At 39.6% G+C, this 17040-nt stretch overlaps 1 protein-coding gene across 4 annotated transcripts in view; it reads left to right on the top strand.

Annotated features, from left to right (window-relative positions):
• Rab11fip2 (RAB11 family interacting protein 2 (class I)) overlaps positions 1-17040 on the top strand; it is a 50155-nt gene that overhangs the window by 29509 nt on the left and 3606 nt on the right. For 2 of the 4 annotated variants that reach the window (NM_001033172.3, XM_011247388.3), the window contains 3 exons: positions 700-745; positions 7005-7212; positions 7854-11264. In NM_001033172.3, the coding sequence (NP_001028344.2) occupies positions 700-745; positions 7005-7212; positions 7854-7924 (325 nt within the window). In that variant the 3' untranslated portion in view covers positions 7925-11264. Of the gene's footprint in view, positions 1-699; positions 746-7004; positions 11265-17040 lie in introns of those variants that run through there. The other 2 variants (XM_011247386.3, NM_001164367.1) reach the window with 2 other exon arrangements.

Here is a 17040-nt window from a genome sequence, read left to right as displayed (position 1 = left end):
TCAGATGGCTTTGAAGTTGAGCTTCTCTGGGGTGGCTGTAGTCTCCTTCCTAATGGGCATGTTTCAAAGAAGAAAGTGGTTGTGGCACTCTGTGGCGATGTCTCCAAATGGACGGTTTGAAAGCTAGCTACTTAGAAATCACATTAATGACAGAAATTATTTCTGCTACTCTGGACTCATTCTCATTGACAGGGTAAGGTCTGAAAGTTAATTTTTCCAATATACTTGACATTTTAAACAATGGGTGCCTGTTTTCTCTTACTCTATAACCTTTCCAAACATAAATTTTCTTAGCTTTCTACAGTAATATGTCAAAAGGGTTGAGGTGTGTGTGTGTGTGTGTGTGTGTGTGTGTGTGTGTGTGTGTGTGTGTGTGTGTGTGAGTGTATTATAAGAACTACTTTAATGAAGTATCTTACTGGTAAAGTCATGATGCTTAAAGATATTTAGGAACTGTTTATTTAAGATTTATGGTTCCTTGATTCTGAATACTGGAGGATTTTCTTTCAGGGCTTAAACCTGCAAATGCTTTAAGGATGTTGAGTAAATACTGTTTTGCTTCTACTTCTTGAATTCACTTACCTAAGTGAGAACATTAGACAGACATGTTGCAGTGTGGCTTAAAATGTTTCTATTTTTCTGTTTCTTACCATATAGACTGTGCCAAATTTAACCTTTATTTTATGCTTTATTACTTAGTTTTCATGTGAATCCAACAAGCAGTGAAGACCTCAGGAAAATCCCGGTAAGTTACCAAGGAGTGACAAGATCACCAGAGAGCAAGCCTGGCTTCTCTCTAGCATATTCCCCTCATGCCTCTGTCTCCTTAAACACCTCAGTGGCAGAAACAACAGTGGTCTGTGTGGTGGTTTGGGGAGAAAGAAGAAAGTCAAATTGAGACTTTGCCTCAAGTGTGGCTTCTGTACTTGCTCAGAGACAGCCCGAGCCAAGTAGTTATAATCGAACATCTATCTAGGGTCTGCATGTTTGTTTACAACTTGTGACCTTAATGTGAAAGCTGTATGTCAGAGTCAACATTATAGTTGTAAAAGTAGCTAGCATTTGTTGTTGGGGCGGGGGTTGAATAAAGAGCAAAGCTGCTTGCTAATATTCAGCAGGAAAGCAGCATGGTAAGAGACCAGAGTTTATCAGGAAAGGCTTGGGACAGACAAAAGCCTCAGGATACCTATCTTCCAAGTCAGACCAAAGCCAGATCTTTCTCAGGATTGGCAGCAGTCAGCTAGCTAAATGGATGTGTGTAGTTTGCAAGAATTGCTGAGATAGCTTAACTTTGTTTCATTGTTACCTGAAGTTTGGGATTGTATAGGAGTTTTCAGTTACATCTAAGTCCTCTTAAATTTGTTGACCTGGAGAATAAATCACTTTCTAAAATTATAGGCAGATGTTCTTGGGGGAAAACTACATTCTCACTGAATAAAAGAAAGAGGCCAGTGGCTGCTGTTTCAACTATCTAACCTTAATATGTGTGATCCAGATGTATTTAAATTTTTTCTAGCAATTTTATATCACAATTTCTAGTATATGTTTATCTAAAAGAAGTCAAAGTGGAGTTATAGTCTATCTTATAAACCATTTTAAGAGCAGTTGTCTGTCTAAAGAATTGTAGAAGACTCTGTGAATGCACGGGACTTTAGATAATGACTGCTGTTCTATGTAAATTATTTCTAAGTTTTGATGCTTTACTAAGTATTTGTCTTTATAATGTGGCAGTCTCTAAGCAATGTCAGATGATAGGAAGTCAGCGTTTGATCAGACAGTGAAATGAATTCTACCAGCTGTTACTTAATCTCAAACAAAATGCAACATCAAAAATTGATTTAATATGTAGCTATTGTTTATTAGGTAACCTTAATTACAATTTCCCTGTGCTTGTAGATGTACTTTTCCAAATCTGGTAATTTATCAGTGTTAAAACATCCTTAGAAATCTTTAAAGAAATAAAATGTGAAAATTGTTTTAGTTCAAGGATTTAAAGGTGATAACAGAATCCTTGATGCGTGATTGTTTTTCTCTGGAATCTAACTATTCTAAATGACAGTTAAAAGATTACTAGGTGTTGCTAATGTACTGCAAGATACAATTAAGAGGAGAAAGAGTCCTTACAGACGAGTTTTCAGAAGAAGTTATTTGAACAATTTTTATGTTGAAGATTACAAGATGTTTGAAGTAATTTACATGAAGTTCTCCAGTAATAGACATCCAGCAAGTTATTTTTCTCTCCTTCTGGAGGGAGTATTGTGTAATTAGGTTTGTATGTCGGCTATGCTGGTGCCAACACCTGTCTGTGGAGGCGCGGTGTTTAGGCAGGAGCAGTAGCCAGTTGAAAGGGCAGTGTGAGCTCTTTAAGGCCTAATTAAGAACTGAAAGGGAGATGAAGAGAGGAAGACAAAGGATGTGAAAGTAGCTGAGATGATGTTCCCAGAGCAGAGTCCTCATTACACCATAATGAGATGATCTGAGAACGCCAGCCTTCATCTCCTCCCTCTCTCCTCCAGTTGCCTTGGATGTCAGTTAGGACCCCACCAATATTTGGTTACCAGGGTAACCTTTCTTTAAATCTTCAGTTATTTTGAGTCTTGATAATTTGCTTTTGTCTGAATTTAAATATTGTAATAATATATATGTATGTGTGTGTGTGTGTGTGTGTGTGTGTGTGTATTTCCTAGTTTAAAAGGCTAGATTGTATATAAGGTAAAAATAGCTAATACATCTGAGAATCTTCCACATGAGTCCTGTTATTTAAAATTCTGGTCTAAAACTTCATAGAAGGCTGTTTCTTACCCAGAAGAAGAAGGATTAGTTGTGAAAGAAACGAGACCGGAAAATTTTATATTAAATCTCAAAACAGGAAAACATCTTTAAAATGTATGCTGTCTGTGAAGCATGGGGACAAAATATTGAATTTATGACAGCCCCATTGTGGGCTGTATTTGCTCTCTGTTCTGAGGTTGGAGTTTTCAGTTTTCCCTGAATATACCTTTTGAAAAACAATTTTTGCATGTTCTTGAGAATTTCCTTGAGAAAAAACAAACTAATTTTTTATAACTAGGAAACATTTTAACATCATTTATATTAATATTATTTTTATCATTTCCTTTGACATTATAAGTGTGTGTGTGAGTATAGTAATATATTGGTTTAAGAATTATATACCTAAAATTAGAAAATTTGTTTGGTTCTCAAAAGTATTAAGTAAAATATGGAGCCAAGTCTGAGCTGTATTAATTAATTTTAGTGTTTTTTTTTCCCAGAGTAAAGTGTAGTTTATGGTATATGTGTCTTTAAGATGTTTTCCTGTTCAGAAATCAGATGCTGAGTTTTGGGTAAAATTTTCACCTATAAAAAAAAAGATGTCACTTTACTAAGATTAGAAATGTATTTCTAGGAAGGAGGCTGGGGTGAGAAAGGTAAAGAGTATGTTGCATCTTGTTCACTTGGCTATAAAGTGTTAAACAGTATTCTAAAATACTAGGTAATCTTGCAAGACTGAAGTGATTCCCTGTGGCATTTAGACTACTTATATCATATGGAATTTTGGGGGCATGTTATTTATCTTCATTGTTTTAAGATAAATGTTAAAATATTACCTACATTATTAACCTGTGTGATTGATAGAATATTAACTATGTAAGTGATTTTTAAATGTATGCCATCTTATATTTTGAAATTTGAAAAATCATTGCATTTACATATAATTTGATTAAAATTAGAGAGTCTGAACAGATGTTATTATGTTAAGTTCATTAAAGAAATAAAATTACAGACAACCTATAAGTAACATAACCCATTTAGTTAACTTTCATGACCCCCATGATTCTTAGATTTTTTTCCAGTAAACATTTTATTAGAAAAGTGAAATCACATTAGTTGGACTTTATTATTTTAAAAATGCAGTTGAGAAAAAAAAATCACTCAATAGATAACAGGATTGAAAGGGTAGGAGGACATGTCTCATCAGATAAGGGATGCAACACTCAGCCTGATTCTTGTTTCATTCTTAGACAAACTTACTTGTACAAAGGTTAGCTTACTTCTGACAAACTAAAAACTCTCTATAGTTTGTCTTGTCTTTACTCTAGAAAAATTCATAGTACAATGTATATTTTATAAGAGTATAATTAATTTATAATATATCTCTAAACAGCCAGTGACCAGTGCATTATTTTATAGGCTTAACTGATCCAAGAGGGAAGGTAGAAGCCAGAACTTAGCTCTAAAATTGTCCATATGGGGTTCATAGCAACATTTGAAATGTTGGTGCACAAGTAATTCAGAAATTTTCTACTTTTCCTATTTGTTAATTGGAAAACTAAGTTGTTTAAAGTATATCTCACAGAATTTAAATTCACTTTCTTAAGTACTGTGGTTACTCAGCTAAATTATGCTTATAATAGACTTCAAAATCTAGTAAAGAATTTGGTTTTCTTGTTTGAGGTCTTGGGAAGCATTGTGCTAAAATTGTTTTAAAATGGTACCATTTTAAATTAACATTTATCTATCTTGTTGATTGCTCACAGTCAGCTAATGGATGGATCATAGGGCTCCCAATGGAGGAGCTAGAGAAAGTAGCCAAGGAGCTAAGGGGATCTGCAACCCTATAGGTGGAACAACATTATGAACTAACCAGTACCCCGGAGCTCTTGACTCTAGCTGCATATATATCAAAAGATGGCCTAGTCGGCCATCACTGGAAAGAGAGGCCCATTGGACTTGCAAACTTTATATGCCCCAGTCAGGGGAACACCAGGGCCAAAAAGGGGGAGTGGGTGGGCAGGGGAGTGGGGGTGGGTGGATATGGGGGACTTTTGGTATAGCATTGGAAATGAGCTAAATACCTAATAAAAAATGGAAAAAATAAAATAAAATAAAAAAATAAATAAAAAAATAAATTAACATTTATTAAATGTTGAAAATCCTTTGCATATTGTTATTATGGCACTATAGAGGCTGTTGAGGTTTTTAAAGCATCCAAACTGATATTTTCAGTATTTAGGTAGCTCTGGAAGGACCTCTGCTCTCCCAAGTGATATTTTCCCTAGTTGCCAGGTTAGTTTCCTAGAGCATTGCCTCAAAGATACTTCTGCTTAAAGAAAAGCTAAGAAGTGATTCATTTCTGCTTAGAAACCTTCAATGGCTTATTTTCCTTAGGACAAGGCTCATATCCTCAAAGATGACCTGCCTATGCTTGATGGTGCAGTAGGAGTCACAGAGCTGCTTCTCTCAGATTTGTTTTCTAGTCATGCTTCCCTGGCCTGTGACAGGCCACTGGACCATGAGCCCTGGTTTGATAATTGCTACCCCACTGCCAATTTCTGCCTGGAGATTATGAAACCTGTTGCAAGCTGTTACTACCCAAACTCTGAAGCCTGGAGTATGGGAGACAGTTTTCAGCCTAGAGTTTGTACCTCCAGGAGGAAGGAACATTGGAGGGAATGGGGTGTCACTCTAGTTTCTGCCCTGGGATCTTGCAGTAGGAGCATATAGTGAAGAGCTAGACACACAACATAGTCAAAGTAGATGATGATGAGGGGAGAGACATATAATTTCTATGGGAACAAGAGTCTTTCTTCATTTCTCTGGCCTCACTAATCCTCTGCTGGACAGATGAACCAGGATCCTTAATATTTCAGTTAATTTTTCTTAAAGCAAAATGGAAGTGTTTGAGGGGAAGTGATGCAAATCATCCTAAATTACTGGGTTTAGGGATAGAACTATGTTTTGAAGGCATAAAATATGCCATTTTGTATCAAGGCATTTGCAGATTAGAAATATAAATCCCAGGGCATTGAAATCTAGGGAATCTATTAATGGCCCATCTTCATCATCATAAGGTGTTTTTTTTTTTTCTTTCTTTAGATTTCAGTGTCACAACACTGATAGAATGAAACAAGTTGAAGCAAGATCCTCTTTTGGTTGCATTTATGCTTTTGTTTGATTTTTTTAAATTTTTTTTCCATTTTTTATTAGGTATTAGCTCATTTACATTTCCAATGCTATACCAAAAGTCCCCCATACCCACCCACCCCCAACTCCCCTACCCACCCACTCCCCCTTTTTGGCCCTGGCGTTCCCCTGTACTGGGGCATATAAAGTTTGCAAGTCCAATGGGCCTCTCTTTGCAGTGATGGCCGATTATCATTAGCTAGGTAAATAAGTCAGATGAGAGGACATGCTGCTGTCCTGACCATAAGTACTAATGTGGCTATAGCTGATCTCTGAGCTTCCTGATAACAGGGCAGAGAGGGAAACAAGATCAAACAAAGGATGTTATTTATGGGAAGTTAAAATGTCCACTACTCAGGAAGACTCAGCCCACCATGTGGTCATCTAAGGCAGAAGCCATACCTGTGAATGGCGCTCCTTGGTTTAGCTCCAGGAGCCTTTCGTCATTTCTGAGAAGTTAGAGAATCAGCCTGGCATTTCTGTTTCTCACAGCCATCATCAAGAAAGGCCCAGATGGAAGTGTGAGTGCACATTCTGTGAGGACAGTGTCCGTATGTGCAGTTTTCTATAGCTTCTTGGCCATCCTTTGACTAGATTCCTATAGGCGTTCAGTTTTAATCTATTTTCATTATATTAACTAACTTGTTTGAAACTATAGAGCATGTCTTATCCAGCCCACTCCAATATGCTGGGGATGGAACCCAGGGCCTTCTCCATGCTAAGCAAATGCTCTGCCACTGAGCCATACCCTCAACACTCACGCTGGGGTTTAGTTCTCACTGATACAGACTGTCTCTGGCTCTAGGAAGTTGTTCCCATGTGAGAAGGAGTTTCAGGTATGGATTGAATCAGGCATTTGGTCTGTCTGCCCTCCTTCTTGCCAGGGACTGAGTAGCACTCAGCAATTGTCACCATGATTCTAGCTACAACTAGAGAGAAACTTTATCAGCTTCAGAAAAACCAGAAGGTAGAATTCTGAGTAGCTCTTAATGTATGTGTCTGTGTCCTGCCTGCTAAAGCAAGTCTGCATCTCATTCCAGGACAACAATCCTTTCGATGCCACGGCTGGGTACCGGAGTCTGACCTACGAAGAGGTGCTGCAGGAGCTGGTGAAGCACAAAGAACTCCTTCGGAGGAAGGACACCCATATCCGGGAGCTAGAGGACTACATTGACAACCTCCTCGTCAGGGTGATGGAAGAGACACCCAGCATCCTGCGAGTGCCCTACGAGCCATCCAGAAAAGCTGGCAAGTTCACCAATAGCTAGTGGGAGTCAAGAGGACTGTTTATAACTGGGAAGGGAGTGGGGGGAGCAGAAAGGAAAGAAGGATATGTTCCTGGAAAAGACGGCACAGTCAAGCTTCACCTCCTCCCCTCAGGCATTGGGAACAGTTGTCAGCCCTGTCCATACTCACAGGTATTATCAAGAGTAACCTTTGGAGTGGGTAAAATACTCTAAACTCTTAAACTGAAAATGAGCCATGCCTTGATGACTGAGCAGTTCTCTGGCATCACTTGGGTGCTGGACCCCTGTCTGCCATAGGCCTGGAACTATCTTCAGCAGCCCATGAGTTATTCCTCAGGAATAGATTCCATAAAGCAGAATCGATACTATTGTTGGATTCTCAGTAGTCAGTCTGTAGACACACTCAGTATCAGGAACACTGCTCATTATAAACAGACACACTCAAGTGTCAGAACACTGCTCATTATAAACACTACTGAAAAAACAGTTCCTCATACATGACTATGTGTGTTCACGTGTTTCTGTATATAAAAAGTACATGCATATACCTCATATACACGTGTGTTTTAAAGACATTTAAAAACAAGTGGTTGCCTCTAAGGTTAGGATATCAATCTCATAGTTTAAAATGTACTTTTACAGTATACACCCAGGACCACTTGTCACCCGGGCCACCCCACCTCTGTGGAGAAGCTACTTCAACCCACTCCTGATTCTCTGAACTCTGATTGTGAAGGGATTCACTACATTCAACTCCAGCTTCTAACTTTGTTCCCAACCACTGTCCCAAAAATTGATGATCTCAAGTCTCTTTTCAAGGAATGACAAAATTTAGAGCTCTTTATTCTTTTCGTAGAAGCATGGATTTCTTCAGCCAGTGTTCTCCTGGTGTTTGAGTTTATGGAAAGTATAAGCAGGAGATAGGGTAGTGTGGTTTATTCTGCTGTGTATCCTGAGCAAAGACAACTGTGCAAAGTTACATCTGAAAATGAGCTGGGGTGGGGTGGGGTGGGGTGATTGTCTGTTGCCTGATAACCAAAGGCAACAGCAAGTTCCAGGAATGAAGGTTGGGCTTGGTTTCAATTTCATCATTAATAGAACAGATGGTTGCCTTTGAGCCCTGAACCAAAGACTCATTGCAACCGTGGGTGTTGAGAGCAGGTCTCTACCAACATACAGCATGAGGCAGCCCACATCTACCCTTGAGGATTGATGTCACACACTATGGGGTCTTTGTTTAAACCTGTCTCCCTAGAATGGTAGTTTTCTGTGGATTAGCTTTCTGTATTTGTATAAAATTATTCTAAAATTTAAAGAGAAAAGTGATGAGATAAAAATATTGCAGGTCTTCTGCTGGTATTTCAACCTTTCAGATCTAAACACTCTGAAGTAGACAGTCTTTCTGAATTGAGGATATGAAGACTGGCTGTATACAGGCTGGGGCCAGGTACATTCTGTAGCCCTGTAGTGAGTTGCATTTTCCTGATTTTTATCTCTAGTAAGACTTCACTGAAAGTCAAATGAAAGCAGAGATTATAGTTTTGCTGATTTTCATATTTTTTAGTCACAAAATCCCTTGTTATCTATATTTTCTGAGTTTCTGTGGTTTTCTAGAAAACATGGGTTTTGAAGTGAATTTTTCCCCAAATATAAACTTCAGTACTTTTCTAAAATTAAAATAGAGGAGGAAAAATGGATTTTTACAATCAGTTTTTCTTCCACTTAATTAATAATTGAAGTGATTCTGTAATAAACTTCAAAGTCTAAGGTAGACTTGGTTTTCCCATATGAGATCTTGGTAAATATTAGTTTTTAAATGGTGCCGTTTAAAATTAACATTTATTAGATGTCATCAAATTCTTAGCATATATTGATCATGGCATTGCTGAGACTCCACAACTTTTTAAAGCACCCAAATCCATGTATTCAGTATTATGACAGCTGCCTGCAGGTACAATAACATGTGTTAGCCAAGTGTGTCCTTTCTAGAGTCTCAGTCCAGTAGAGACTTGAGCTGTCTGTTGCTTTTGTCCTCAGAATAAGTTTCCCATAAATCTCATCTAAAAAGCATGGTTCAAATGCCTTTGTTCCTTTTTATGAGAAGTAAGTCATAAGGCACAGTTTTGCCTCCATTAGAATTTGTGCACGTGGATTCAACAGCCCTTACTGACTGGCCAGACTGAATGAGTATTTGTTTCTTAGAATCTGAAGTGAAGCTTTGTCCAGGTCTGGTAGGCAGTGAGATTTATCTGAGGCATAATTCTTGTTGCTAAATAAAAACAAAAGTTTGAGACAAATGAAAAGTCTGCATTTACACTCTGGAAAATGTTGTGTTCTAGTGGTAAGAGTTTCACTCATGAACTTAATGTTATCATTAATCAACATAACAAGCTTACAAGTAAAACAAGTTCCAGGGAACATAGCATGTGGCAGTGTCTAAGTACATGTGTGAGCTGGGCACTGTAGAAAGAAGGCCAGAGACACACTTGCTTTATCTTCCAAGTGGAACCTGGAGTATTCCAGTGATTTATTTTTGTATTATCTTAGAGGTGGACATAAAAATGTATATTTCAGTAAACAGTGCATGCGCAATAGATTTTTAAGAACATTTTATTTCTGATTTTAGCCTAAAAATACATACTCAAAAACACTTCTACCAACAAGACTTAAAATCACAGAATCAAGACTGATTTAATATCACACACTTCTGTTACATAATTAAACTATTTCTTAACGACAACAGTATTTTACAGGCAGTCTCTTGTCAGTTCTAAGCTCAGCTTGACAGTGTTGCCACACCGCCCTGCCTCTGGGACTTCAAGTGTCATTCCTTAAACACCAAGGTCATTGCTTAGAGTTGTATATAAGATACCATGTAACCCACTCATGGTAAGTGTTGGAAGCATTGCCTTTTGCTGCTCTGTTCTGCATTGACCCCAGTTTTGCCCTCCTCCCATGAATGTAGTATTATTCATAGATTATACATAACTACATGTATTGCTTTTGGCAGTAAATCAAGTTCTAGTTGTAATTTTCCAGCTGTGAAAATGTTGCCTTGTATTTAAAATGGTTTCACGAGTGGAAACCTAAGTAAATAAGCTCATTAGTGACAAACCTGCTTCTTCATGTCCCCCTTTCCCATCTCACCACTCCTCCTGCATCCTGCTTCCCGCCCCGATGTGAGTGCTTATTCTTAACAAGGAGAATCTTTTAAAATGAGAAATAAAAAAGAAAGACCTGCTATCTCTAAGTAGCTGTAATAACTTTTACACAAAGCTTTTGTTCCCCCCCCCCCCCAAAAAAAAGCAGCTTACCCTGGATTGGAGAAGCAGGCCGAGACTCCTTGCTGTCTGTGCCATCGTCTGTCTCTAGGTGCAGTAGGTGTCACTGGTGCGTGTGGGTGAAGTGTGAGCATGCCCAGTCATGTGATCTCTTCTCAGAGGGAAGGACTGCACTGCAAGCTCGTGGTGCTATTGGAGAGGGTCTGTCAGCACATACTGAAAGCCCCCATTTTCACAGATTTATAACTTTAATAATCCAGATGCTGTCCTTGGAGGTATTTAATATGCAATAGGTAGCACCTTTACTAATTAATCTGCATATGAAGGGTTTCCTGATGTATTTAATAAGATGTGTAGAAGCTCTTCAAGCATTAAACTAAAGTTGACGTTTTATTTCATTGACTTTTCACTGTCAAAGAATATCAACCACTTACAATGGAATTGAAGTCTGTTACCTAATGGTATTTGGGCCTTTTAATTTCTGAAGCTTCTAGATTGTTTGTATTGTGAGGTACAAAAAAAATGCTGCAGATCTAGGAATGTATGTTCTTAGCAAGTGTTTGAATGATGTAAGCATTATTTACCATTGAAGAGTACGACCCCTATGTTCTTAAGTAAATGCTTAGTAACCCATATACATTTTTGCAGGTACAAAAGTATATAAACATTGTATAATGTGACAGTTGTATAATTTATGTACTCTGATGCATGAGTCAGAATTTTTATATATGATAATTGATTTGTTATAGTTGATTAAAGTGTTTAAACTTAATTCAGTCATCAGAATCTCTTATTGTAGGTAAATCTGTTCCCATCATGCATTTCTATAGACCTCTTTATTGTCTCTTGATAGTGAGACCAATTGTGTTGGAGCATGTGTTCAAAAAGGCCTCTAAACCTGCCTTGTAGAGAATATGGTTCTGAAGAGTCATGCAGAAGTGAAATATCTTTTCTGTTAATGTGTGTGTGCATAAGGGGGAGAGAGTGAGAGCACATGCACATGTGCACAGGGCATGCTAAGGTTAAAGACCCTTACACTACCATGTCCAGCTTTTACATGGAATCTGGGCATCAGACTCAGACTTGTATAGCAATCCTTTTTATCCCTGAGCCATCTACCTAGCCCCAGCAAAATTTCTAAGAACTTAAGGGCAAGCTTTCTTCAGCACGTGTGGAGATACATAAGCTCTGCCTTGAGACTTGCTGCCAGAGGACCAGGATCTAAAATGAAGTGGAAAATGCCTTATGAGTGCTGGCACTCAGGGGAGGCCATGGCAAGAACTTTCTTCTGTGCCCCATTCACTGTTCACAACTCAAGCAGAAAGGACAGAAGCTTCTGGAGGGGATTGTAGCCAGGGAAGAGTAAGACGGAGTTTTTAACTACTTATCTTCCACTCATGGCTGACGCCACACAAGTCCACAGCCCTCAACATGGCCATCCAAACAGATACCTGTTCATCTGAGGTTCTGTCTGAGAAGGACTTGCTCTCATACCTGTGACTGCACATGTGTGTCTGAACATGCAGATGGCAGTACACCCAGTACTTCTGTTGCTACAGAACCTAGAGTCCAGACTCAGAGATGCAGTCCATGTGTATTCCTAGATATCAGTCAGCCCGTCTGGAGTAAGAGCTTTCTCTACAGAGCCACATATCCTCCTACCTTCTAATGGTTCTTGGTTTTGCAGGGTCTTTAACCTGCCCTTCCCTTCTGGGGAGTGTCCTCTCTAGTCTGTTTGCCTGCTAACCCTAGCCTAGTCTTACTCTCTGTCTGCAGAGACAAAGGCATTTGAGGGCAGTTTGGGAGCCAAAAGCCAAGGGGCATAAAGGTGGTCATTTGTCAGGATAGTTCCTATCCCAGAAATCAGGGTTAGGGATTTGTTCACATGGGTTTATGATCCAAATGCCTCACATTTTATACTTTTCTCAAATAATCTTGCATAACAAATGTTCACACTTATCTTTCTGTGGCTATGCAGTTGCTTACAATTAATTATTTGAACCCAAGGTGCTTGCTTTTCTAATACTTCTTACACAGTAAAATTTCATGCCTAAGTGTCCTTTGCTTTTATCACTTGATAGTCCCACCACATGCTTGGATTCATGACAGAAAACAAGATCACAGATTTCTTAGGGGTTTCCAACTCAAATGCATGGTGGTCAAATTCAAGATAATGTCTGGTTAATACTCTCAATACCAAAATTGGTGATTCTCTTTTAAAAAGCATAGCTGTCTCTAGTGAGACTTCGCAGGGGCCTAGCAAACACATAAGTGGGTGCTCACAGTCAGCTATTGGATGGATCACAGGGCCCCCAATGGAGGAGCTAGAGAAAATACCCAAGGAGCTAAAGGGATCTGCAACCCTATAGGTGGAACAACATTATGAACTAACCAGTACCCCGGAGCTCTTGACTCTAGCTGCATATGTATCAAAAGATGGCCTAGTCGGCCATCACTGCAAAGAGAGGCCCACTGGACTTGAAAACTTTATATGCCCCAGTACAGGGGAACGCCAGGGCCAAAAAGTGGGAGTGGGTGGGTAGGGGGGTGGGGGAGAGGGTATGGGGGACTTTTGGGATAGCATTGGAAATGTAAATGAGGAAAATACCTAATTAAAAAAAAAAAGCATAACAAAGATTTGCCTGCTGTCATTTTACTCAAATTCTTCCCTACTCTTGTTACAGTAGAGGAGCAGGAGACTGCAGGCTCACCCAACCTTCTCACGGGTGCCTTGAGCAGGAGTACAGTGTCTCTCCCCACACACATTAGGGCCATGCAGCTATGATGCATGGCAACTAGAAAAGCTCAAAGATCACAGAGCCCGAAACCCCTTTCCAGAAACCAGCTCCAGAGCACAGGTACCTGCAGAGGTGTTAGATCCCTTGGCTGGAGTTACAGGTGCTTGTGAGCCTCCTAGCATATGTAGGTGGTGAAACTCAGGACCTCTACTTAAGAGCTAAGCCACCTGTCCATCTAATCTTTTTGAAATGTGTTAGCTATTTAAAATTCTTCCTACTTTTGGATCTTCTCAGATGAGCAAAGATGGCTGGATTACATCATTGATGTTCACAGACTGTCCCCAGAGCAGCACCTAATAGGATGGATTACCAGACCCTTCCCAAGTCTCAAAAAGGGTCCTATGTGAAATCAAAGACACTGCCATAGGAAAGACAGTGTGGTAGGAACATGTGTTGCATATATACCTAAATCCAAAATGTACCAAGGTGAATGACTAGCTAGCTGGTACATTCAGGTGAGAATTTTCCTTAACAGCCACTTTCCAACTTTGTGGTGGTCACTATATTTTGTCAAAAACAAACAAACAAACAAACAAAAAAACCTGTTCATTAAACTAATTCTGCTCTTTTTGTTATCAAAACTGAGTTGAGAGCCGGAGAGATGGCTTAGCGGGTAAAAGTACTTGCCACTAGGCCCGATGACCTGAGTTCAATCTCCAGGGTGCACAGGTTGAAGGAGAGATCTGTCTCCTGCAGGTTGCCCTCTGGCTTTCACAGATGTGCTGTGGTGTGCGTGCACACACCCATACAAGTCAGTAGATAAAGTCAAAGGCTAAAACTGAGTTTAAATCTCTTTGGTTAGATAAACAGAATGAAGTTTTAAGTCTTGTCAGAAGAAAAGGTGGCTATGTGCTGTCTTAAGGGTAATATGAAGCCACATCTGACAGAGAATGCCTTTGTGGATTTATTCATTACAATAATGTTGATGACATTAACTGGAATATACTCAGAGAGTTCCTGTGTTCACTTCAGGTAAGCTAACCCTTGGATGACAACTTTGGTGTCCTCATCAGACTCATCCCTCATGGAAACCTAATATTAGGGGTCTGTACTAGAGAGTGTAGGTATTTTAGAAAGTTCCATTAGGACCTGTAGCTGCAGCTTCTTTCAGACATCTTTTGCTTAAGATAACATTAAGAGAACACAGTGGGCTTGGGTCCAGTTTATTACCTTCCTAGTTAAGAAGGAGGTCTTATGGAGAATACAGATAAAGTCCTGGGAGTTGAATGGAAAAAAACTGGGCTCAACTCAAGGTAAAATTGATTGTCAGCTTTAGATTAATAAAGGTTATATAACAGGGAACCCTACCAAAAGGCTCCTCTTTTTTTAAAAATTTTTTATTAGATATTTTCTTCATTTACATTTCAAATGCTATCCCAAAAGTCCCCTATACCCTCCAAAAGGCGCCTCTTTTAAAGGAATAATTCACTTCATGAGCAGTTAGCTAATCCTTTAGTTTCATTTAGTGTTTCCATATTTACATTTAGATTTTCATTAATGTGCTGCTATTGAACATCTTTCATGATTTAAAAGCTGTAAAATATTTTAATCTGTGATGCATTTGTTTACAAAGCCAACCACTTAATTCTATATAATATGTAGCACTTGAAACCATCTGTTAGGAACATTTGAAGACTTTGGTGCACATTGTGAAGATGAATACAGCAAACGAGAAACAAAACATGAAATATTCAGGCCGTGTTTGTGATGGAGGGAAAAAGCATGTACTTTAAGTTTGAAAACATTGCAGTCTAAAATTTGACAAAGAAGCTTTCCAGAGTGAAACACTTTTCTAATTCCAGGCAAATGTCAAACTGACATTTTAGAAGCCGGGGAGATGACTTTGTAGATAAATGTTCTTGATGCACAACATGAAGAACTGAGTTCAAATCCTCAGTGCTGATGTAAGTATGGCCATGCACAGACATGTGCTGTGGAAAGTGGAGACCAAAGGACCCAGTGTCCTTCTCTGGCCTCTTGCACACACATGGGAGAGGCCCATTTTAACTGATTTGAAGTAAAAATATTGGCATAATATGAACTAGAATTATGCTTCTGAGAGTTTGTGTTTCAGAATAGTTAACTGTCCCATGGGGCTCTCTTGAGAAGTTGCTGCTGTGAAGCCAAGAGAGAGGCTGTGGTGAGCGAGGGGTGTCATCCTGGGAGGCAAAGCACCATGTGTCCTTTGTGGTCTCGCAAATGCTGATCTGGGCAAAACACTCATATACATAAAACAAGATAATCTATAAAACATGGGAGGAATCCAGGAAGGTGCTGACGGCGATTTTGTGGCAGAAACTGCAGTCCTCCAGGAGCCCTATGGTTTACTGGAGACCAAACTGGACCCGTGTATATACCATCCTGGTGGAAGTTTTATGTATGAGTGTTCTGCCCACCATGACTCACTATGGGATCATGGGCCTCAAAGGTTACTTTAGCCCTGTTGCAGACAGACAGGATGAGCTATGTCTTTGCTCTGAATTAAGAAAACAGGAAAGTTAACACCATGGGTGATTTCACAGAGTAACCTTGTGAAAAAAAAACTGGTATTTCTCTTTCTCTCTCCCTCCCTCTCTCCCTCCCTTCTCCATCCTCCTTTCCCCTCCCCCTCCCCCTCCCCCTTCCACTCCTCCTCCTCTCTCAGTGTCCATGTGTGTATCCATATGTGAGTGGGTGAGGCCAGAGGTTGACATCAGGAGTCTTCCTCAATTCACTTCCACCTTGTGTTTTGAGACAGGGTCTTTCAGTGAACCTGGAACTCACCGGTTCAGCTAAACTGACTCAGCAACCACCCATTGAGGTCTCTGATGCCTCAGCGTAGGGATTGTCGACACAGGCCAAACACACACACATTACCAACTTAAGTCATCTACACTACCCCGAAAACTGAAGTTTTCTAAGCCACAAGAAACACCTGTATTCACCCCTTCCAGCCAGGAGTAGTTCTAAGAACTGCCCCACCCACATGGACTCACTTCCTCACCTTGATGAGCTGTAAGCTATCAGGGTAACTTCTACCAGGATGGTATATGCACAGATCCAGTTTGGTCTCCAGTAAACCCTAGGGCTCCTGGAGGGCTGCAGTTTCTGCCACACAAGCCGTCAGCACTGCCTTCCTGGAATCCTCTTTACATGTTTTAGATTATCTTGGTTTATGTATATGAGTGTTTTGCCTACATTCATGTATATGTACCAAATGCATGCAATAAGAAGGCCAACAGAAGGCAAAGGATCTGGAACTGGGGTTATATGCATGACTGTGAGCCAGCATATAGGTGCTGGGAACAGATCAGGTCCTCTGTAAGAGCAACAAGCACTCTTAACCCCTGAGTCATCTCTGAAGTGCTTTTAATCCTCTATTCTAGTGCCCAAACAAGACCACCTTATAATTAAACACAGTTGGGTTTTTTTGGTGTTTTGTTTTGTTTACAGTGTCTACTACCTACTAGTCTCACAGTAGCACTGTGACCACTCATAGGTGTTACACAGAGCACATTTTCTTGTCAAAAACTCTAGCAAGACCACAGTAGTTTACAATATGTTAACCTGCTGCTGGCTGTTCCAGACCTATCATTGTGCTAGGATATAATTCAAATTATCTTACCCTTCCCTTCAATTTTTTTAATCAGTATTATCAAAGATCCTATAAGTGCTTATTACTTCCTACCCAAGATAATGTGCAGTTCTCCCTTCTCTTGATTCCCCTAGATTGATCATTTTGTCATTGAATCAACCTCACCCTAAGGCCTT

The sequence above is a fragment of the Mus musculus genome, chromosome 19 (assembly GCF_000001635.26).
Source record: "Mus musculus strain C57BL/6J chromosome 19, GRCm38.p6 C57BL/6J".
Taxonomy (NCBI): domain Eukaryota; kingdom Metazoa; phylum Chordata; class Mammalia; order Rodentia; family Muridae; genus Mus; species Mus musculus.
The sequence above is the reverse complement of the archived record's forward strand: the minus strand, read 5'-3'. Positions and strand labels throughout refer to the sequence as shown.